This window comes from Mandrillus leucophaeus, unplaced genomic scaffold, assembly GCF_000951045.1.
Source record: "Mandrillus leucophaeus isolate KB7577 unplaced genomic scaffold, Mleu.le_1.0 Scaffold421, whole genome shotgun sequence".
Taxonomy (NCBI): Eukaryota; Metazoa; Chordata; class Mammalia; order Primates; family Cercopithecidae; genus Mandrillus; species Mandrillus leucophaeus.
The window spans coordinates 67,403-86,098 of NW_012104488.1; the positions used below are offsets into that span (position 1 = coordinate 67,403).

An 18,696-nucleotide genomic window follows, 5' to 3' on the forward strand; every position below is an offset into this window, starting at 1 on the left:
TCCTATTCCTACCATCCAGGCATCCGCTATGGATGCCTATGTTCCCACACCAGGACCCCACCTCTGGCTTTCAGGAAAGAGGGGCCCAAGCTGGCGGCGCAGTGTTGAGTTTACTTAGGCGCGACTGGCTTTGTAGTAGGTCCCCATGAGCTGGTGGGGGCTGTAGGGGTAACCAGGCAGGGCGCCTGGCGCTGCTGGGGCTGCGTTTTTCCGGAGTCCCCCTATGCGAGGCCGTGCCCCTCTTCGCCCGGCTCCCGGTGCTCTCCAGCCGCCGGCCCGCTCCCGGAAGCCGCAGCAGCTGGTAACAAAGAGCCTGCCGGCCCGCCTGCTGCCAGGGCCGAGGTACCCAGGAGTCGAGCGCAGCGGCTGGGGATGAGCGCGAGCCGGACCATGCGTCCGGGTTCGCGGCGGTGAGGGTCGCGGCCGGCGGCCGAGGCGCAGGTGCGGGTCGAGAGACCGGCGCCTCCCTCCCCGCCGCCCGTGGACTCCGAGTGCAGGTGTTTCTGCTCTGCCGGCCGCTCCACCTGGGCAAGCGGCTTCAAGAGCTACCTGTGGCTGCACCTGGCCCTCAGCTGCAGGGAAACGGCACTCAGCCCCGCCGCGGAGCCCGGGTTTTTCTGCAGAACTCAGGGGACCTGGCTCTTGCCCGAGGTGCCCTGAAGCATTGTGTGAATAAGCTGGGGAAGCCTGACTGGAGTGTTTTTTCTTTTTAATAAAAAAAGTTTTTCTGAATCTCAGTTTTTAGAATTTTTTTTTTTTTTTGCGAAGTTTGCAATACTCTCTACCTCTTCGCATCCTCTATTGCTCGTGGAGTCTTTTTCCTCCTCAGCTATAAATATTTTTACTATCGGCGGAGCTGACCAGGGATGAACGTCTTGTAATTGCAAGTATAACTGTTAAAACCACGTCGGGGTAGTAGTCAAGATGGATAAAAAGTCCTTTGAAATGGTGCTGGATGAAATTAGAAAGGTAATTACACTCGATTCCAGGAATTATTTTATGAGATGAATTCTCGTGGTTTAGACTCTCTTTGAGGTACTGTGTGCAGATTGTGCAGCATGAGGATCCTAGGATTGCCAAATTGGTTTGAATTCTCACGTGTAATGGAGGAGTTTGTATCTTGATACGTTTCCAATACAGATGGAAATTAAGTTACGTTAACGCCGAATTTGAGACTCAGCGCGGTGTCGTGGGAATGATACTCAAACGCCCCTCCATTCCAAAGCCTGCTTTACAAATCCTTAATAGCTCTGTACTTTGGGGCAAGTGGCTTAGTATTTTTGAGTTTATTGCCTCATCTTTCAGTAACACACGAGTGACTGAAAACTAGAGGTAATACGCAGAAAGTTTCTTTTATGGTAGTTATTATGATGGGGTTTTCAAATCTAAGCATAAGGTAGAGTGTATTTGTTGCGTTGGCCATGCAAAATTCGTGTCCTGATGTTAAGTGTGGCATTAAGTTTAGAGTCACGTTCTTAGGAACTGGCCGTCAATAACTTGAGGTTCAAATTTTTTTCTCCCGCTTTCCAAGTTTTTGCTGCTTTTTGAGGCTGTTGTGTGGATCCCATCTCCCAGAGTGAACCAGACAGCAATAATTCTGGAAGGTAGTCTTGAGCCTAACAATATCTCAAGCACAAAAGTACCGAAAAGTTACTTATTTTAAAATGTAAGGACTTGGTGCACCATTGTTACATCAACACACGGTGCTTTCCTTCGGCCTTCCGGGCAATTATTCTTCCTCACCTGCATACCTCTACGACCCTTCAGTGAAACGGAAGAAATTGTTCCCATGTGCTCTGGTGCTTATTTCAGTTTACGAAGGTGTTATTGTCTCTGGTCTTGCACTTTTACTTTGGTTTTATACAGCTTTTTTCTTTTTTCAAATTGTCGTGTTTAAGTTTTCATATTTGTTAATACTGAACGTTCTTTTTTGAACAAGTTCTGCTTTTGCAAATCCAATGTGTCCAATTAATTTTTGAAATAAAATGTTGGTTTGCTAACTATATGCCTAGGAATTTGTCAGAATTTGTTCGTGAGCTGATTTTTAATTACTTTTCATGAGAAAATAATTGGTGAGTCCAAGTAGACCGGCAGATTTTTACTTTTGGAAGATACAGGGTCTCAGTGTGCATATTCGCTTCCTAGTGTCATAAAAATGTCACAGTAAATTCTAAAGAGGGGAATAGGAAAATTTTCCAGATATGAAAGTCCTGTTCACATGAGATAGCAACTTAAGTCTATATTTCTGGTCAGCAGTTAAAACATGTCTTCTGCTGGCTTTGCCGAATGATTAGATACATCAGCGTTGTCATGGTCTATTAAAATGGAATAAACTATTGGCATATCTAAATATGAGCATTACTATTGATTTTTTAAAAAATTGCTCTTTGTAAATGTAAGTCAGTTTAAACCAGGTCATCTCTTGAGTATCACAGTGAGTTTATATAGTAGATAATACTGGTTGTCATTACTGTCATTTGAAACTAGTGGCATTTAAGAAGCCACTAGCTAGAAGAACTGGGAAAGGGAGTAGAAAGGGGGAAAAAGCAATGCTTGATTGATTACTCAAAAAGGAGGGAGTAATAGCTATTACTTAGTGAGCACTTACTTTGTGAGCCTGTTTTTAAGCACTTCTGCAGTCATGATTTATTTTGATTCTCCTTACAATCCACAAGGTGTAGGCACTGTACTTCTTACTTAAAGCTGGCGGCCTACTCTCTGTGAGGTTAACTAGTCAGCTCAAGACTCCCCAGGTGGGAAGTTGGGGGCAGTGGGCCGTATTCAAACTATGCTTGCAGAGCACCATGCTTCCCTGCCTGGGTTTACAGCTGGGTCTCTCAGGCATTGATGGAAGAATTGAGATATGGCTTGGCATCAGTACAATCCAAGACCTTGTTCAGAAACTTGTATTTGACTGTGTCCGATTATTATATTGATAGTAAAACTCCTAGGAGTACATTATTTAGAATGCCTTTTTCTCCCTTTTCAGTGAATATTGAACTACTGAGCACCCAGGATACTTCAGTTGACTGGTCATAATACTTTTTCCTAGCAGAATGATATATGTGAAAAATATGATTATAATTATTTTGTAGTACAAGCAAAGGGATTCGTTCATTTTTAATGATTAGTGGCTACCGACTTAAGACAGCTATTTCCATCGCTAAGATGAGCAATTAGCTGCAAGGGGAGCCTATGTGATTTAGTGGGCTCTAGATAGTGCTGCATCAAAGCCACCAACTTCTCCCTCACCCACTGACAGATTCCATAAAGGAAAGGAACCATCACTTACTGATTATCTATTATATGTCACATCTAATGTCCACTATTATAGTTTTCATAGTAACTCTTTGAGGTTGGTGAATGGTGTTCCTTCTTTGAGTGAGGAAACTCAAAGGGAATTAAAATGCCTCTTGAAGTCTACACTGCCAGTTAGTGGCAGGCACAGACTTTGAATTCAGGGCTTCTTGCATTCTTATATCCCTATAGAAATACTGAGAGCCTCAACTAGACCTTATCTTATTCTTCCTGTCACTTAGCACATAGATATTCAATAATTGATGAATAACGACATCTGATATGTTTAATCTTAAAAATGACATTGTGATTGGATTTGGAATGTTTTGAAACTCTTTAATTACGTATTTAGGAATTCTAAATGTAACGCGTACTAATGTTGAATCATGTCTATTACAATTGTATTCCCTTTCCTTGTAGAAGCAAGTAGGGAAGCCCAGCAGATCTTCCTGCTTGCTCCGTGTGTCCCTCACAGTAGTGAACCTGGAAAGGTGGAAGGAAGGGCCTCTCACCACAGTGACCTTAGTTCCTCTGCATGACAGGGCTGAAGTAGACCTGCCCCTGTTGAGTTGCTTAGGCAGTTTTGATAGATACTTATTACTGTGCTGTTTACGTATATTAATGCTGTTTTACTGTGTGTGTGTTTTTTTTTAGGCTGTTTTGACAGAATACAAATTAAAAGCAATTGAATATGTGCATGGATACTTTTCTAGTGAACAGGTATTCCTCATTATTTGTTTAAACAAAGCCTTCTTTTTATACCAATGTTCTGGTTAATGTCTGTCTGCTGGCCGAATTCAGAATTGCTTTTACCTTTTTGCTGTATTTATTCAGGAACTCGAGAAGCTCCCAGTTTTGGCAGAAAACTTCACAGAATTTATAATTCAGGGACTAAGCACCTCTCCACTTTCACCCCAATTCCTATTTTAAAATGATTTTAAATATAGGGTCTTAAAGCAATTCAAAGCGTTTATGGTTCTGGGCACAATATCAAAGATTTAGAAAGTTGTAATGGTAAATTTACCCAAATTTTTATAGTTATATGTAAGACAATTACAAAATTCATCATGTAATATAAAAGAAAATGTGAACAAATAATGAAATGTTTTTATATGAAGCCACTAGATAAAAATTTCAACAGTAAGAAAAATACACAGTGTTATTAATAAGTAGTTGCTGTAACTGCCAGAATATTAACATTTTAAGCATGATGGTTAGTGAAAACTTCATTCCACCTTAGGGGCAGTTTGCTAATTAAAATAAATGTGTGTCACACACACAAGGGGGCATGTTTCTGAGGGATAGTTAGAAAATTCTTGATAGGGAAATCAGGTATAAATATTAATAAGAATGTCTGGAGAACAGCTCAGGGAAAGGATGGACAATAAATTACATACTGAGTTAATAAATGCTCCAATTGAGTTAGTAAATGGTCCAACTTTTCATTGGTTTCTCAAGAACTTCAAAACTTGAAAGCATGAATGACCTTAAGCCTGTAGAAGTTCTGCCCACTAAATTCTCAAAAGCTGCTTTATGATTTGCATTTATGGTCTTTGTGTCAGTTTTTCAGCTTTCCCATTGCTTTACAAAGTTACTTTATGATCTTAAAAATTTAAATGTTTTGGCCAGGCACGGTGGCTCACACCTATAGTCTCAGCACTTTGGGAGGCCGAGGCAGGCGGATCTCTTGAAGTCAGGAGTTCAAGACCAGACTGGTCAACATGGTGAAACCCCATCTCTACAAAAATACCAAAATGAGCCGGGCATGATGACTGGTGCCTATTATCGAGAATCACTTGAACCCGGGAGGCGGAGCTTGCAGTGTGCCAAAATCGCACCCTTGCGCTCCAGCCTGGGTGACAGAGCAAAACTCTGTCTCAAAAAAAGAAAAAATTTAAATGTTTTAAAAAGATTTATAATTTCTTACAGCTAATAGCATTTTTTTCTTGTGTGTATGTGATGTACCACCCTGAGTGATGTTTCCACGTTGCTAAAGTCATTACAAAGTTTATTAAGCCTACTTTCTAAATGAGCTTATTGTATTAAAGATTTTTCTTTGTATCTTAGATGTGGTGGCTTGTAAAATTTTATGGTTGGTAAAATACAGCATTTATTAGATATTAAGAACATTATTCCCATCAAAGTTTGAAGGACTTATACTTTTATCAAATTAACTGGAAAGTATACGTAATACTTATTTGCTATATATGTCTCTCTTTATAAGGAGTAAAAAAAATTTTTTTTTTTAAGCATATTTTCAGGAACTGTCTTCTTGTATCACTTTTTTCCCCCTTTGGAACGTCTTTGGAGGCAGTGAAACAGGGTGGTGGTGATCATGCTGAGATCTCAGTGTCCTGATCTTTATGCCCTGTGCTCACCTCTTATTGGCTATCTCATAATGCTTCCCTCATTTGTTTGAAGTTCTTAGGTGGTAGTGGGAGCTGGTCTGAGCTGCACAGTCTGAGCTCTCAAATGATGTATCATTTAGGGGCTGCTGGAGTAATTCATGTTGATTCTTGACATTTTTAAGGGACTAGATTTATGATTTGAGTTTATGCCCTCCAGATTCAAGTTAAAAGACCTACTAGGACTAAAGTTAGTGGACCTACACTAAAACATACCACTGTGCCCTTGTGAGTGCTCTTCTCCCCTCACATTGAAAAGTTTTCCATTCACAGTCCATCTTTATATTCCTAAGCCGACATTTCATCTCTGTCTAGTACTTTGAACCATCCTTTTCTTATTAGGATTCTTTGTTTTTTCTGTATTGTATATTTTTCTTTCTTTCTGGACCAGTGCTGTCTAGTAGAACTTTTTGTGATGGTAGAAATGTTCTCTCCTGCAGTGTGCATTATTGTAATTATCAGCCTCACGTAGCTCTTGAGCACTTGAAATGTGACTTGTGTCACTAAGGAACTGAATTTTTAAATTTTACTTGATTGTAAGTGATTTAAGGTTATGTAACCACATGTCGCTATTCTGTTAGCACAGTTTTCAGACTTTAATGCCACCTGTATCACCTGGGCCTGGGCTGCACACGTTGAATTATAATGTCAAGTACTGAAATAAGTCTTATAGAAATGCTTGCAAACATGCTGTCATTAGAGCTGTTCTTTGTTTTCAGGTGGTTGATTTGCTGAGATATTTTTCCTGGGCCGAGCCCCAGTTGAAGGCAATGAAAGCATTACAGCATGTAAGTAACTTATTTTTTCCTTTAGAACGTAGAATTTAAGTATTTTTAATTTTCCCAGTTGTCTATAGTTGATTTCAGTTGTAATTTATTTGCATTAGAAAAGCAAACTCTAAGCGTTATTGTACTTTGATTGAAAATAGCTATGTTAAAAAATTAACATTTTCCAAACTGTACATTTGAATTGTATGCCGCAGTGTCCTGATTGGCAAGTTAGAGGAAAACTTCACTGGCAAGCAAAATATGGGAATTTGAATTCTTAATGGTTTTTTGCACTTCTGTTTTTTTAATATCCATCTTCACCATCTTTCTATTTAGTCTTAGAAAAGTTAGTACTGTCCAAATAAATTTTCAGTGATGATGGAAATTTTTATATCAGCACTGTCCATTATGGTAGCCACTTGAATGTGCCTCATCTGAGGAACTATATTTAATTTTATTTCATTGTAATTAGTTCAAATAGGTACATGTGCTTAGTGGCTACTATATTGGATAGCACAGCTCTAGAACCTAGGTCAGCAGGAGCATCTAGATCACACAGGAGTATCTGCCTGTGTAGGAAGATTTTTGAAGCAATATCAGGCCTGGGTATCTTCAGTGAAATCAATTTACAGATCCTTAACTTTCTAAACTGATGAGCCTAGGAAAGTATCTGGGTCTGTTAGTGCTACTTTGTGACCTCCTCTTTAATATTTGCTTTTTTGCTACTTTACTAAAGAAAGAGTTTCCGCTCCTGTTCTCTGGGGTGAAGATGTTTCTCCAGGTTCCAAAAGGACAGTGCTTTGCTCTTGAGAGGGAGAGCAAAGCAGAGAGGCTCGATAAGAAATACTGATAAGGGGCTCGGGGTGGTGGCCAAATCTGTAATCCCAGCACTTTGGGAGGCTGAGGTAGGAGGATCGCTTGAGGCCAGGAGTTCTAGACCAGCCTGGGCAACATAGCGAGACCCTGTCTCTACAAAAATATAAAAACTTTAAATTAGCTGGGTGTGGTGGTGTGCTCCTGTAGTCCTAATTACCCAGGAGGCTGAGGGAGGGGGAATATTGATGAGGGCTTTGCTTTATTTTATCAGGACAACAAACTCATGACAAAACTCTGAGGCCTGCTTGCCTGTCTCCCTGCCTTAGACTTAAAATTCAGAGGTGAGAAGGGTATCACAGGGACAACTCAATACACTTACTTGAATTAAATGAAGTCTGACCTTTTCTAACAAAGTCAGTCTGATTTGATTGTTTTCTCACTGAAGACTGATTTCACCAATTAATTTACATGGTAAATATTTCCATAAATTAAATGAGCTAAATTAGTAGTTTCAAAGTTCTCACAGATATATAAATGTATTTAAGAAAATCGACCTTTTATGAGTATTTAAACTTCTGATAAAATTGTTAGGTATCAATTTAAAAATATGCAAAGGGCCATATAATTTTATCAATTCTTCTGGTAGTGCATAAATAATAGTATGTGAAAACCACTGTTCCAAATTTTAGGAACTCTTGGATATTGATTCTAGCCAGTCTTACTTCTTATGTTGATGTTGCTTTTAATTTTCCTTCACTGTTAACATAAATCTCCAAATTGGCCAAATCTTCTGGATGTTCTTCAAAAATAAAGGTACCCTATTCAAATAATCATGTTAACTTTCCACACAATCTTTTTGCATCACAATGCACATTAAATTAAAATAAGACATAAAGTTCTGCAGTAGAGAAACCTGTTTAACCCAGCTTTTCCCCTACCTTATGTGGCTAGTGTAACCTTTTTTTGAAATATGTTTAACACCATGGAAGCACTGATCTGTGGCATACTTAGCCCCCTGAGGAGCATAATAATGTTTTTCTAACCTTTGAACAATTTAATTTCCCATGTGTATAACCTTTTTATATAACCTTTCTGAGGAAAGTAATACTTCTAATTTTTTTAATTCTGTAAGTGAACACATCGAGAAATGTGGATTAAAAAAAGAGCTTGTAGGAGAACTTAGATCTTCATTAGATCTTCAGCTGAAATGGTTACATTGATAGAATATGAGTATAATTCATTTATTTTTAGAACTTTCTTTTGAGTAAGTGGTTTTCACCTAAAATGTGATATATTTTATCTAAAATGTTTATATTAAGAGCATTTAACTATACTTCCAGAAAAAGGTAATTTCTGGCATGAAAATTTCACGTGTTAAAAATAAAATTATTTTTTATATTAACAGAAAATGGTGGCTGTCCAGCCGACAGAAGTGGTCAATATACTCAACTGTTTCACTTTCAGTAAAGACAAACTAGTTGCTCTTGAACTGTTAGCCTCGTAAGTATTTCTTTTTCTTTTTACTTCATTGGGAAAAAATGTGGAAGCCTTTTAAGTGTCTAAGTAGTGTGTGTTAATGTGTCAAAATTCTGGTAGTGAAAGGAACTCTAACAAAATACAGTCAAAAGCATAGGGATACATTCTGATTTCTTCATGAGAAAAAGTATCTAGTGTACTTATTACACACATGGTTATAACTTATAAAACGAAGGGGCTTAACAAGATTGTTTAATTTGATTTTTTGTATTTCAGTTATTTGCTTTGCCTTCCTACTCTGAAAAGACAGGAATTTAAGAATTAGAGATTCTTTCACTTACTGACACAATAATTTTTTTTTTTTTTGGCAAAGTGCTTATTTTTTCTGAGCCTTATTTGCCTCACTTGTAAAAATAAGACTCTTACCCACTTAATAGGGTAATGAACTCTAAACATCGGAAAGTCTGTGAAAGCACCTACCACAGCATTTGACAGATGACCGTAATGAATGTAAGCTCAAAAAGACAAGGAAAGAACCTACTCCTTTGCGTAACTGAAGAGTGGATAAGTTATTTATTTGTAACACATACATTTTTAAGTCCTTTTTATATTCATAGGTGTCCATGAAAGCACAAAATTAAAATAAAGCACAAGATAAAACTTTATACATTTAGCATAAAATGACTCTTATGCATTTTGCACGTGGGTGGTTTCTCTTGCCATAGCTCTCCTATCACTGAAGAGAGTATATTTTGAAAAAACTCAAAATAGTGATTTTTATTTACAGTATTACTGTTTTACTTTTCATTAATCAGATAAACCTCAGTTATTATATTTATATGTAAACATATTATTTAAATTGAGCTATTAAAAGTAAATAGTCACACTTTTCTGCCTATGTCACGAGGAAAGCTTACTCAGATATGTTTGTGCGGTAAACAAAGATTGCTTACCTCTATGTAAGGTTTTTAAACAAAAAGCTAAATTGTGTTTTCTTGGTAGGAACATTATTGATGCACAGAATTCTCGTCCTATTGAGGATTTATTCAGGATAAATATGTCTGAGAAGAAACGATGCAAGAGAATACTTGAACAGGTAGTTTTCTGAAGATTGCCATGTACTTGGTATGCTGGTTTTTCTGAATGTTGAAGGCGAAAAAGCACCTTTCTTCTTACTAACTTTGGTGAATAACTTGAATGCTGTTGTACAATGGGTTAAAAATGAACATCCCTGTGGTCTATGGAGTGGAAATAGAGCTGGTTGACAGGGACAGTCAAGGGGGAAGAGATGGCTTGAGAGTGAGAAGTTGGTTGGCCACTCAGCTTGAACCTCATGGAAATGTTTATGTCTTGGTCCCTTGGTACCTTTGTCATGGCTTCAAGTTTTTGCTTTAAACTTTATTTAGGAACTTAACTTTTCAAAGTTGCTTTGTTATCCAGTTTATTTTAAATCAGATTCATAAGAGATAAATATTAAAGCAAGTTTATTAGTTAAAACTCCAGTTTATTAGTTAAAAATCTATAAGAATTGGAGCAATAGTACTTGTCCAACCCTGGAAAACTTGATTTGTCATCTAAGATAGTTACTTCTAAGGTAGGATTGTGATGGCTAAAAGCTGAATTAATTAATTATTATGAGCCTGGCAGTTCAGTTGTATTTAATACTCACAAACTCCTTTAAGCCCAGGGATGGCTTGTGAGCAAATTTGCCTTAGTCATACATTGTTGTAGAAGGGTTAAGATCTGAGCCATGTTTCTTTACTTTAGTAACTTCCTTATCAGTTTTCTTGACTAAAACCTTTAAGGCAACATGGGTTTTACTGCTGTAGTTTTCTTTCTTATGAAGTGTTCCGATCATGTCACTTTCCTTCTCAGAAATTTTCTGGGCCTGAGTGTTCTGTGGAATAGGCCCTCTGGTCAATGTAAGTTAGTACAGCTTTTCTACAAGGTAAACTTGAAGAGTCTTTAAAGTATTTATACTTTTTAGCCCCAAATTTCTACTTCTAGGAATTTATCTGAAGGAAATGTTGAAATATACAAATTTATATATAAGGGCATTCATCCTGGTATTCTTTATTATAGCCAAAAATTCAGATGATTTCAGGGTTGGGGTATTTAGTAGAGGGGCTGAGTTATATAGCTAATTTACATATATGGTGTTGTGAATGGACTTATACAACCAATATGTAATATATATAACATTGTACATACTTGGGAATATATATATATACACACACACATATAGCTGGATATTTCTATAACATAATATAGATACATTGGAATATGTGTTGCCTAATAGTGTTTTTTCATTTATTAATATGTATTGAGCACCAACTCAGTATGTGTGTGGCATCATTTAGAAGCTGAGGATACAGTAATAAATAGACCTAAATCCCTTCCCTTACTATTTCTCATAAATATGTAACAGTATGTTGAACATTATTACTTGGTTTTTCAATGGTATTTAGCTCTTTGGATCACCCAGTGTCATGTTATTTGTTTATGTTGTCCTCCACTGGGTTGTAAAGAGCAGGGACCATGTTTCTTTCATCTCTGTGTCCTCCTTTCCTCAAATGTCACATGACCTTGGCATTTGTAGATTTGAACTGTTATTTCTTGATAGTTGAAGAAATGGGACAGATTAGATAATAAAGACTTTTTTACACAATTTACAAAATCTGTTGTGAAGACATTCTTTGAGTCTGTTAGTTGCAACATTATTATGTTACCATTTTAATTGTTCCGTTTAAATAAAGTGATTTTACTTATTACTTTTGGTCATATTCACCACTGTAAGTGCTGAATGATGTATGAGCAGATTGAATGTAGTGCTGTTCCTTAACTCATTTTTTTTTTTTAGCTGAGCTTCCCAATGTTCAGAATACTTGACTTTAAGAATTTTTTTTTCTACCCCTCTTCTTTGTTATATTACAGGCTTTCAAGGGGGGCTGCAAAGCTCCTCATGCTATGATATCTTCTTGTGGAACGATCCCAGGAAATCCATATCCCAAAGGAAGACCTAGCCGCATAAATGGAATTTTCCCAGTAAGCATACTTCTGTAGCTATATATGAAACTTCTCATGGTTAAGTATGAAGTGTAGAATAAGTTAATGGTATTTAAAGGAAAGGAATTTTATGTCAGTAACTTAATTCCTAGGCCCACCACTGATTGAAAGTTCATGTCTAAACTTCATTAAAGCATTAAAGATATCTATATAAAATCTATAGAACAAGACAAATAGAAGAGAGGATGATTTTGTTTTATTTTTCAAAGTACTTTAGAAGCACTGATTTACATTTAGTAAAGGAACAGTTCTCAAATTCTCAGTATTGTTACAATCTCAGTTTCATTCAGTGAAGTGTGTTTGGGAAACTTTGCATGCAGCGTTTCCTTCCTGGAGAATCACACTGCATATAAAGGCTCTGAGAAGTATATAAAAAAGAAACTTGTTTTTATATCATCTAATGTTCCTCGAACCTCTTTGTAAAACAACTTTCTCAAAGAATGTTATATTTCTGTTGCTGCATAACAACCCCACAGCTTAGTGAATTGAAGTAATAAACGTTTATCACCTCACATGGTTTTTGTGGGTCAGGAATACTGGAGCGCTTAGCTGGGTAGTTCAGGTTCAGGTCTTTTCATGAGGTTACATTCATCTGAAAGTTTGATTGGAGCCCAAGAATAGCGCCTCAAGGTGACTCGTTTACATGCTTGGCAAGGTAGTGTTGGTGGTTGGCAGGAGTCCTTTGTTGTCCACCACAAGGACTTTTTTGTAATGCTGCTTGGGTGTCCTCATGACATGGCAGCTGGCTTCTACCAGAGCAAGTAATCCAAGCAAGAGAGGACAAATGGAAGCTGCCTGGAAGTCAGATGCCATCCTTTCTGCAATATCCCATGTGTTACACAGGTCAGCCCCTTTCACTCTGGGAGGGAATCTGCAAGGGCAGGTAGGAGATGAGGATCGGTCAGGGACATCTTGGGAGTTGGCTCCCATGCTAGTATATACCATTTAGCCACACACACTGTTAGGGTGATGGCACACTGCAATAATCTATCAACTTATTCTGATCTGTAAATTTTAGCAGTCTTAAATAAGGTCTCATTTACCCTTGACAATATAAATAATCACACTTAATCTTTATAGAGAACACCATTTTTTCTTATCCACTTTCAACTGTAACATAGGTACTCTTATTCTTTGAGGATTATGCATACTGTGGCATTGAAAGTTAATTTCTGATTGCTCCTTTTTGTGAAGGAAAAAAATTAGAACATACTGTATTCCAAATAAAGCAGTAATATAGTAAAACAATGCAGCATAACAACTATTTACATATCATCCACATTGTGTTCAGTATTGTAAGTAATCTAGAGATTATTTAAAGTAGATGGGTGGATATGTTTAGGTTATATGCAAATACTGTGCCGTTTTATATAAGAGACTTGAGCATCCATGTATTTTGGTATCTATGGGGGAGGCCCTAGAACCAGTCCCTCTGGATACTTGATCTTTTCCTGTCATTCTGTGTTTTTCATGTTCACTTCTGAGTACCTTTGCATGTGATACGAGAGTTCCATAGCATAGGAGGACTGAGGACCTTATCAGGGTCATGCTGCCAGGCGGTGCAGAATTGAAATGGGAATGCAAGTCTTTACCCTCTTACCAAGTCCTTTTCTTCAGTGTAATCCAGTGAGGTTGGTTATTGTTACTGGTTTGAGGGGTTTTCTTAATTTTGAATTATCTTTTTTTTTTTTTTTTTTTAAATAGGGAACTCCTTTGAAAAAAGATGGTGAAGAATGTACTAATGAAGGCAAAGGAATAGCTGCACGAATTCTTGGACCATCCAAACCAGTATGTTTAGAAAAGGATGAAACAAGCCCAAAGTCCTTCCTACTTAAAGTTTTCTTTTCACTCAAAGCATAAGTTTTATTTTTGTGTTGCAAAGTTTGAAGTATTCTAGAAATTGTAGGAGAGTGAGAGAGTGAATGGTTGAGGGAAATATAAATATTTAACAGTATTAAGAGCCCCTTTGAGGTTAAGCTTTTTATTTTAAAGTAAAATCAGTCAAATTGCTTTCAGTTTTTTTCTCGAGACGCATTCAGCTGCTCAGTTGCAGATACGGAGTGTGAAGAGTTTGTTTTAACTCAGTTTGTACTTTAGCTGAATTAGTGTTAGTGAAACCACAGTGAAGCCAGGAGGTTGAAAGTATTTACAAGATGGTGATTATAGTGATTGCACTGTAAACAGGACAGGAGAAGACACCCCATGGGTTGAAGGATCTTTGGAGTTGGAGTACTAGAGGCCTGCATACAACCACCTTGCAAAACCTGCCCGTCCACATGACAAGAACTCCAGTGGAGTGTTTATGGCAGAATAGTCACACATCGTGGTTCTTGCACAAGACTTCAGATAGGGCCACAATTATGGGAGCTGGAAATAATCTGGCTACCTTACCACCAGGAGAGCCTTTCCCCTGCCTCGCAGGCATGCACAGGCTCTCTCTGTAGGTGAAAAGTAGAGCATTTATTTAGCTTAGCTTCAGGTACTTCCAGTTTTCTAAAGACCAGTTCTTTGAATGCTTTTTGTTACTTAGATAAGCTCCATCAACTGTAAAATATGTGGATTTATGGATTTCAAAGGGCGGAACAACTAACATCCTGAATTCCTGATTCCAGTCTACATTCTACTAGAGTTGTCAGAATGCCAAATGCTAAAGCAAACAGTGCTTTTTGTCTTCCAAAAGGAGAAAAGAGGGTGGGACTGAGGGTGAATTCCTGTCACTTTAGGAGGATGTTGCCACTGAGAGTTCTTGCGTCATTTGAGATTGTAAAACCTAGAGGACGTCTTGTCTTTGTTATGTAGGAGGAAACAGGAATTCTTGGTTTAACTTAGTCTGGGCCTGGGAGGAGTTTGCTGTTTACGATGAGGTCTGACCCCTTATTGGAGATGATTTTTAAAAATAAACATCTTTGTGACCATCTTTGGCAAGATCTACGTTTGGAATTTACTAGCAACCACATTTATTAAAGCAAAGAAATTTCCGTCATTTGTCGTCGCATGTAGTCCAGTAGTTGGTATGCTGGGACATTTTTAGCATATTGGGACTAAATATTTTGAAAGACAAGTTGCCAAGGAGACGGCTTACTTGGTTTTCTTCTAACTGCTGTGTTTTCCCCCATCTTTTAGCCTCCTTCAACATATAATCCACATAAACCTGTTCCTTACCCAATACCTCCATGCCGACCACATGCAACTATTGCACCAAGTAAGGAGTTCCCTTATTTTTTTACTTGTTTTTCTTTTTTGCTGTTTATTTATTAAATTGAAAGTAAGTGCTGGTCTATGTGCTTGGGAAATCTGTAGCACCTCTGATATGCTACTGTGAGCTTAATTATGCCCATAGTTAGCTAGTAGTGTCCTGGCCTCCAACACTGTAGCAGACAGTTTATTTAGGATATTTTCTTTATGATAAATTACAGATTATTTTTAGTCATTCATTATTTATGGGTTTTCACTTTGGTAAATCATCTTGAATTCCTTTTTTGGTAGTTGGTGTTCGGAGGAGTCATTAATGCATTTAACTTAAAAAAGTCAAGTATATGTGTTTGGCAGGAAAGGCAAATAATTTAAGTATAGCAGGTTCTGCCTGCCATGCCATTCACTGAGCTTATCCCTGCAATGAGCATGCAGTGGGAAATAGGAATCTCTGGTTGTTTCATTTGGTGTCAGTTTTCACTTAACTCTAGACCTAGACCTCTATCTAAAATCAACTCTATTAAATAGGAGTTTGTATAATGCATAGCTGCATTAATATAGTTTGAACTCCTAGTTACAGAACAATACTAGTCACAGAACAATGCTAACTTATATTTATTTCTGTTGTGTTTTTATTTTAGGTGCTTATAACCATGCAGGTCTGGTACCATTAGCCAGTGTCATAGCTCCAGGTACGCCCCCTCCACCTCCATATACTCCTAATCCTGTAGGAACAGGTAAAGTCATGTTATTTGGGAGTGTTTAAGTAACTTATTCGTACACAAATGTATACTTGGAAGGGACAGTTGTTTGGCATGACGTAATATTCTGACAGAGGGAACATAAGCTCAAGAGTCTGAAGGATCTAGAAGTGAATCCTTGGTAATATTGGATAGTTTTCGTAGTCTTGATGGACTTCACTTTCTCTATTTGTAGTATAGGATAACATTTTAATAGCATTTATTCAGTAACATATTTAATGAATATTAGATGATTCTATCATGTGCTGTGTGCTGTGGATACAGAGGTGCACAAAGAGTCATGTTTGCAAAGAGTCTAGTGAAAAAATACAGATGAGGAAAGAGAAGCCCATTTCAATATATTCTACATTATTGGTTCTGAATTGCACATTTTTTATAGTTTAATTTCTCTGAAATTAGAATGTGATTTATAGCAAGTGGCATCTTAGATTCAAAGAGATAAGTTGGAATGATCAGTGCTGTGATAGGGTTAGAATGCTATAGAAACTCATAGGAGAGGCATCCAAACCAGCCCTACTAAGGTAAATGTGAGCTGCTTGCTTAATATACTGCTAAAGGTTGTTGACCCAATAATGAAGCTGCCATTTAATTGAATTAAGTTGAGGAGGAAACGGGTAAAAACAGACTGATAATCAAATATGAGGAATGACAAAGCAACAATGAGGTGGTTTCTCTGTAGTCAGGAACTACCTGGGGCACTTTAAAAATGTATCCTTAGTTCCCCACTTGTAGAGATTCTATTCAGTGTATTGTGGTGGGGTTGCCTGGTATTTTTATTTTTTATTTTTAATGATCTGGTGCTTCTTTAAGCAAGTTTGGAAAATGCTAGAATTTGTGCACAGAGAACCCAAGAGAGATCAAAGTATCAACTTTTTTTTTAAGGATCTTTATTAAGTGCTAGATTGAAGAGAGCTGGAGGACTTTCTGCCTCCAAACTTTTATTAAGAATCTTTGGACACTAGGGTAGGCACCTTTCTGACTCAGCAAAGGAGTTGTCAGAAACTGAAATTGATGGATGAATATGTATGGAGTTGACAGCGGGGTAGCAAAGAATACTCTGTGCAAAGGCGGTGTATCACATGCAGATTAGAAGGGTAATTACTTGGGGAGGGGGTGAATTGGGCACCCCGTGCCTGGCAGAGATAGGGCAGGAGCTGGAATTCAACCCGCTGTAGCCTAAGTTCCACTGCCAGTTGGCATGATTGTCTCCCCATTCACTTTGCTAATGACATAAAGACTCCATTTGAGTGGCCTTGGGCCACCTATGTAAACACCAGCTAGTTATGGGAAAAAGAACTGTTTCTCATGAGTGGTAAAACTTTGACGCGCTATGGAGAAGTATCATTGACTTAATGAATGCCACCATTTGGGTAAATTACTCCTACCATGGAGAGGAAGGGGTCATAAAAAAGCAGTGAGAAAGGACTGAGAAAGGACTAAAACACTCCAACACTTGCCAGGCCAACCTTTTTCTTTGGGTGTTTTGGTGGTATGGGATATGAAGAATAAATGGTTTCCCATATGTTGTCAAACTATTCTCCAAAAACCCTATACCAGTTTATACCTGTCCATAAGAGTATGTGAGAATACAGTTTCTTCACACCCTTTCAACATGGAAGATTTTCAGTTTTTTAACTTTGCCAATCTGGTAGACTAATTTAGCTTACATTTTTATTTGTGCTTTTTAACAAAAAATTAATTTTTATTTATATCAGTTGTTGTTTTACTCATGAGTTTGTATCTTGCTTAGGAAATTCTTCCTTACCCCAACAATATGAAAATATCATGTATATTCTCTAATTAGTTTTATAGTGATCCTTTTAAATGTATAGCTTTTAGGTCAACCACCCTTCATATTTTTATATGTGTGTGGGGTAGGAATAGAGCTTAATTATCTTCTTGTCCTTCCTAGAGACTTTTATAGTCGCTCAATAGTATATAATTATTTTTTTCTTTACTAGCCAGGAGTGGATTCTGTTGAGTACACTGATGAAAGTTGCAAAACATTTTTTCCAAAATTTATCATTTCAGTTCTTGCCCTTTCTTGTGGTACCTTTTGCCCTTAGAGTTTTGAGTTTTACACTTTTGCCTAGACAAAAACAGGCTGTGAAAGCAAAGCTCCAACCAAGTTGCCTTGGTTAAGATCTTATCCCGAGTAGTTCAGATATTCTAGCTCCTAGAAGATACCTACTCCATCTGGAACTTCATTTCATATAGGGGATGAAATAGAAGTTCATCTTAATTTCCCCCAAATGGTGGCCAGTTGTGCCGGCACCATTGATTAATCTGTCTTCCCCACTAATTTGAAATACCACATTTATCTTAAGTTTCATACACACATAGGTATGAGTTCTTTATTAAAATTCCACTGTAGTTTATTTTATGATTATATCAAACTAATTTTACTAGCAGATCTGTAGTGTGTTCTAATGTTTCATAAGGCAGGCTCCCCCTTACTTCTTTTTGTATTTTTCTTATCATTAGAAATCTTGTATCTTAACCTTAAGATCATTTTCTGCAACTTAAAACAACTGTGTGTGTGTGTGTGTGTGTGTGTGTGTGTACAGAGAAAGAGAGAAATATAGTGATTTCAGAAGAACTGGCATTTTTATGATAGTAAGTCTTACCTTTCATTTATGTGTGTATATCTTTATATCATGTCAAGCTGGTAGTGTTTTCTTCCCCAGGGTTTATTTTATTCCTTTCAAGAGGATATTGTAGTTTCCTACATGCAGGTTCTATGCCTTAAATTTGTCTATAGAATTTAGAGATACTTTTGGTTATAATTATAAAGAGAATGTTTAATTTCCAGGTGCTTATTACTAATTACCCTCTCTAGTTTTTTTTTTTTGTCTCTTGAGTTTATAAAATAAATATATAAAATAAACTTGTTTATAAAATAAATTATAAAATAAT

General features: G+C 37.3%; 1 protein-coding gene across 1 annotated transcript in view; it reads left to right on the forward strand.

Annotated features, from left to right (window-relative positions):
- The first annotated feature begins 52 nt into the window (after positions 1-52).
- The window catches only part of PROSER1 (proline and serine rich 1), a 29,217-nt gene continuing 10,573 nt past the window's right edge, over positions 53-18,696 (forward strand). Inside the window, exons 1-9 of the mRNA XM_011992968.1 lie at positions 53-969; positions 3,952-4,017; positions 6,422-6,490; positions 8,691-8,785; positions 9,764-9,857; positions 11,696-11,806; positions 13,532-13,615; positions 14,951-15,029; positions 15,661-15,756. Of these exons, the coding sequence (XP_011848358.1) occupies positions 925-969; positions 3,952-4,017; positions 6,422-6,490; positions 8,691-8,785; positions 9,764-9,857; positions 11,696-11,806; positions 13,532-13,615; positions 14,951-15,029; positions 15,661-15,756 (739 nt within the window). The 5' untranslated portion in view covers positions 53-924. The remainder of the gene's footprint in view (positions 970-3,951; positions 4,018-6,421; positions 6,491-8,690; positions 8,786-9,763; positions 9,858-11,695; positions 11,807-13,531; positions 13,616-14,950; positions 15,030-15,660; positions 15,757-18,696) is intronic.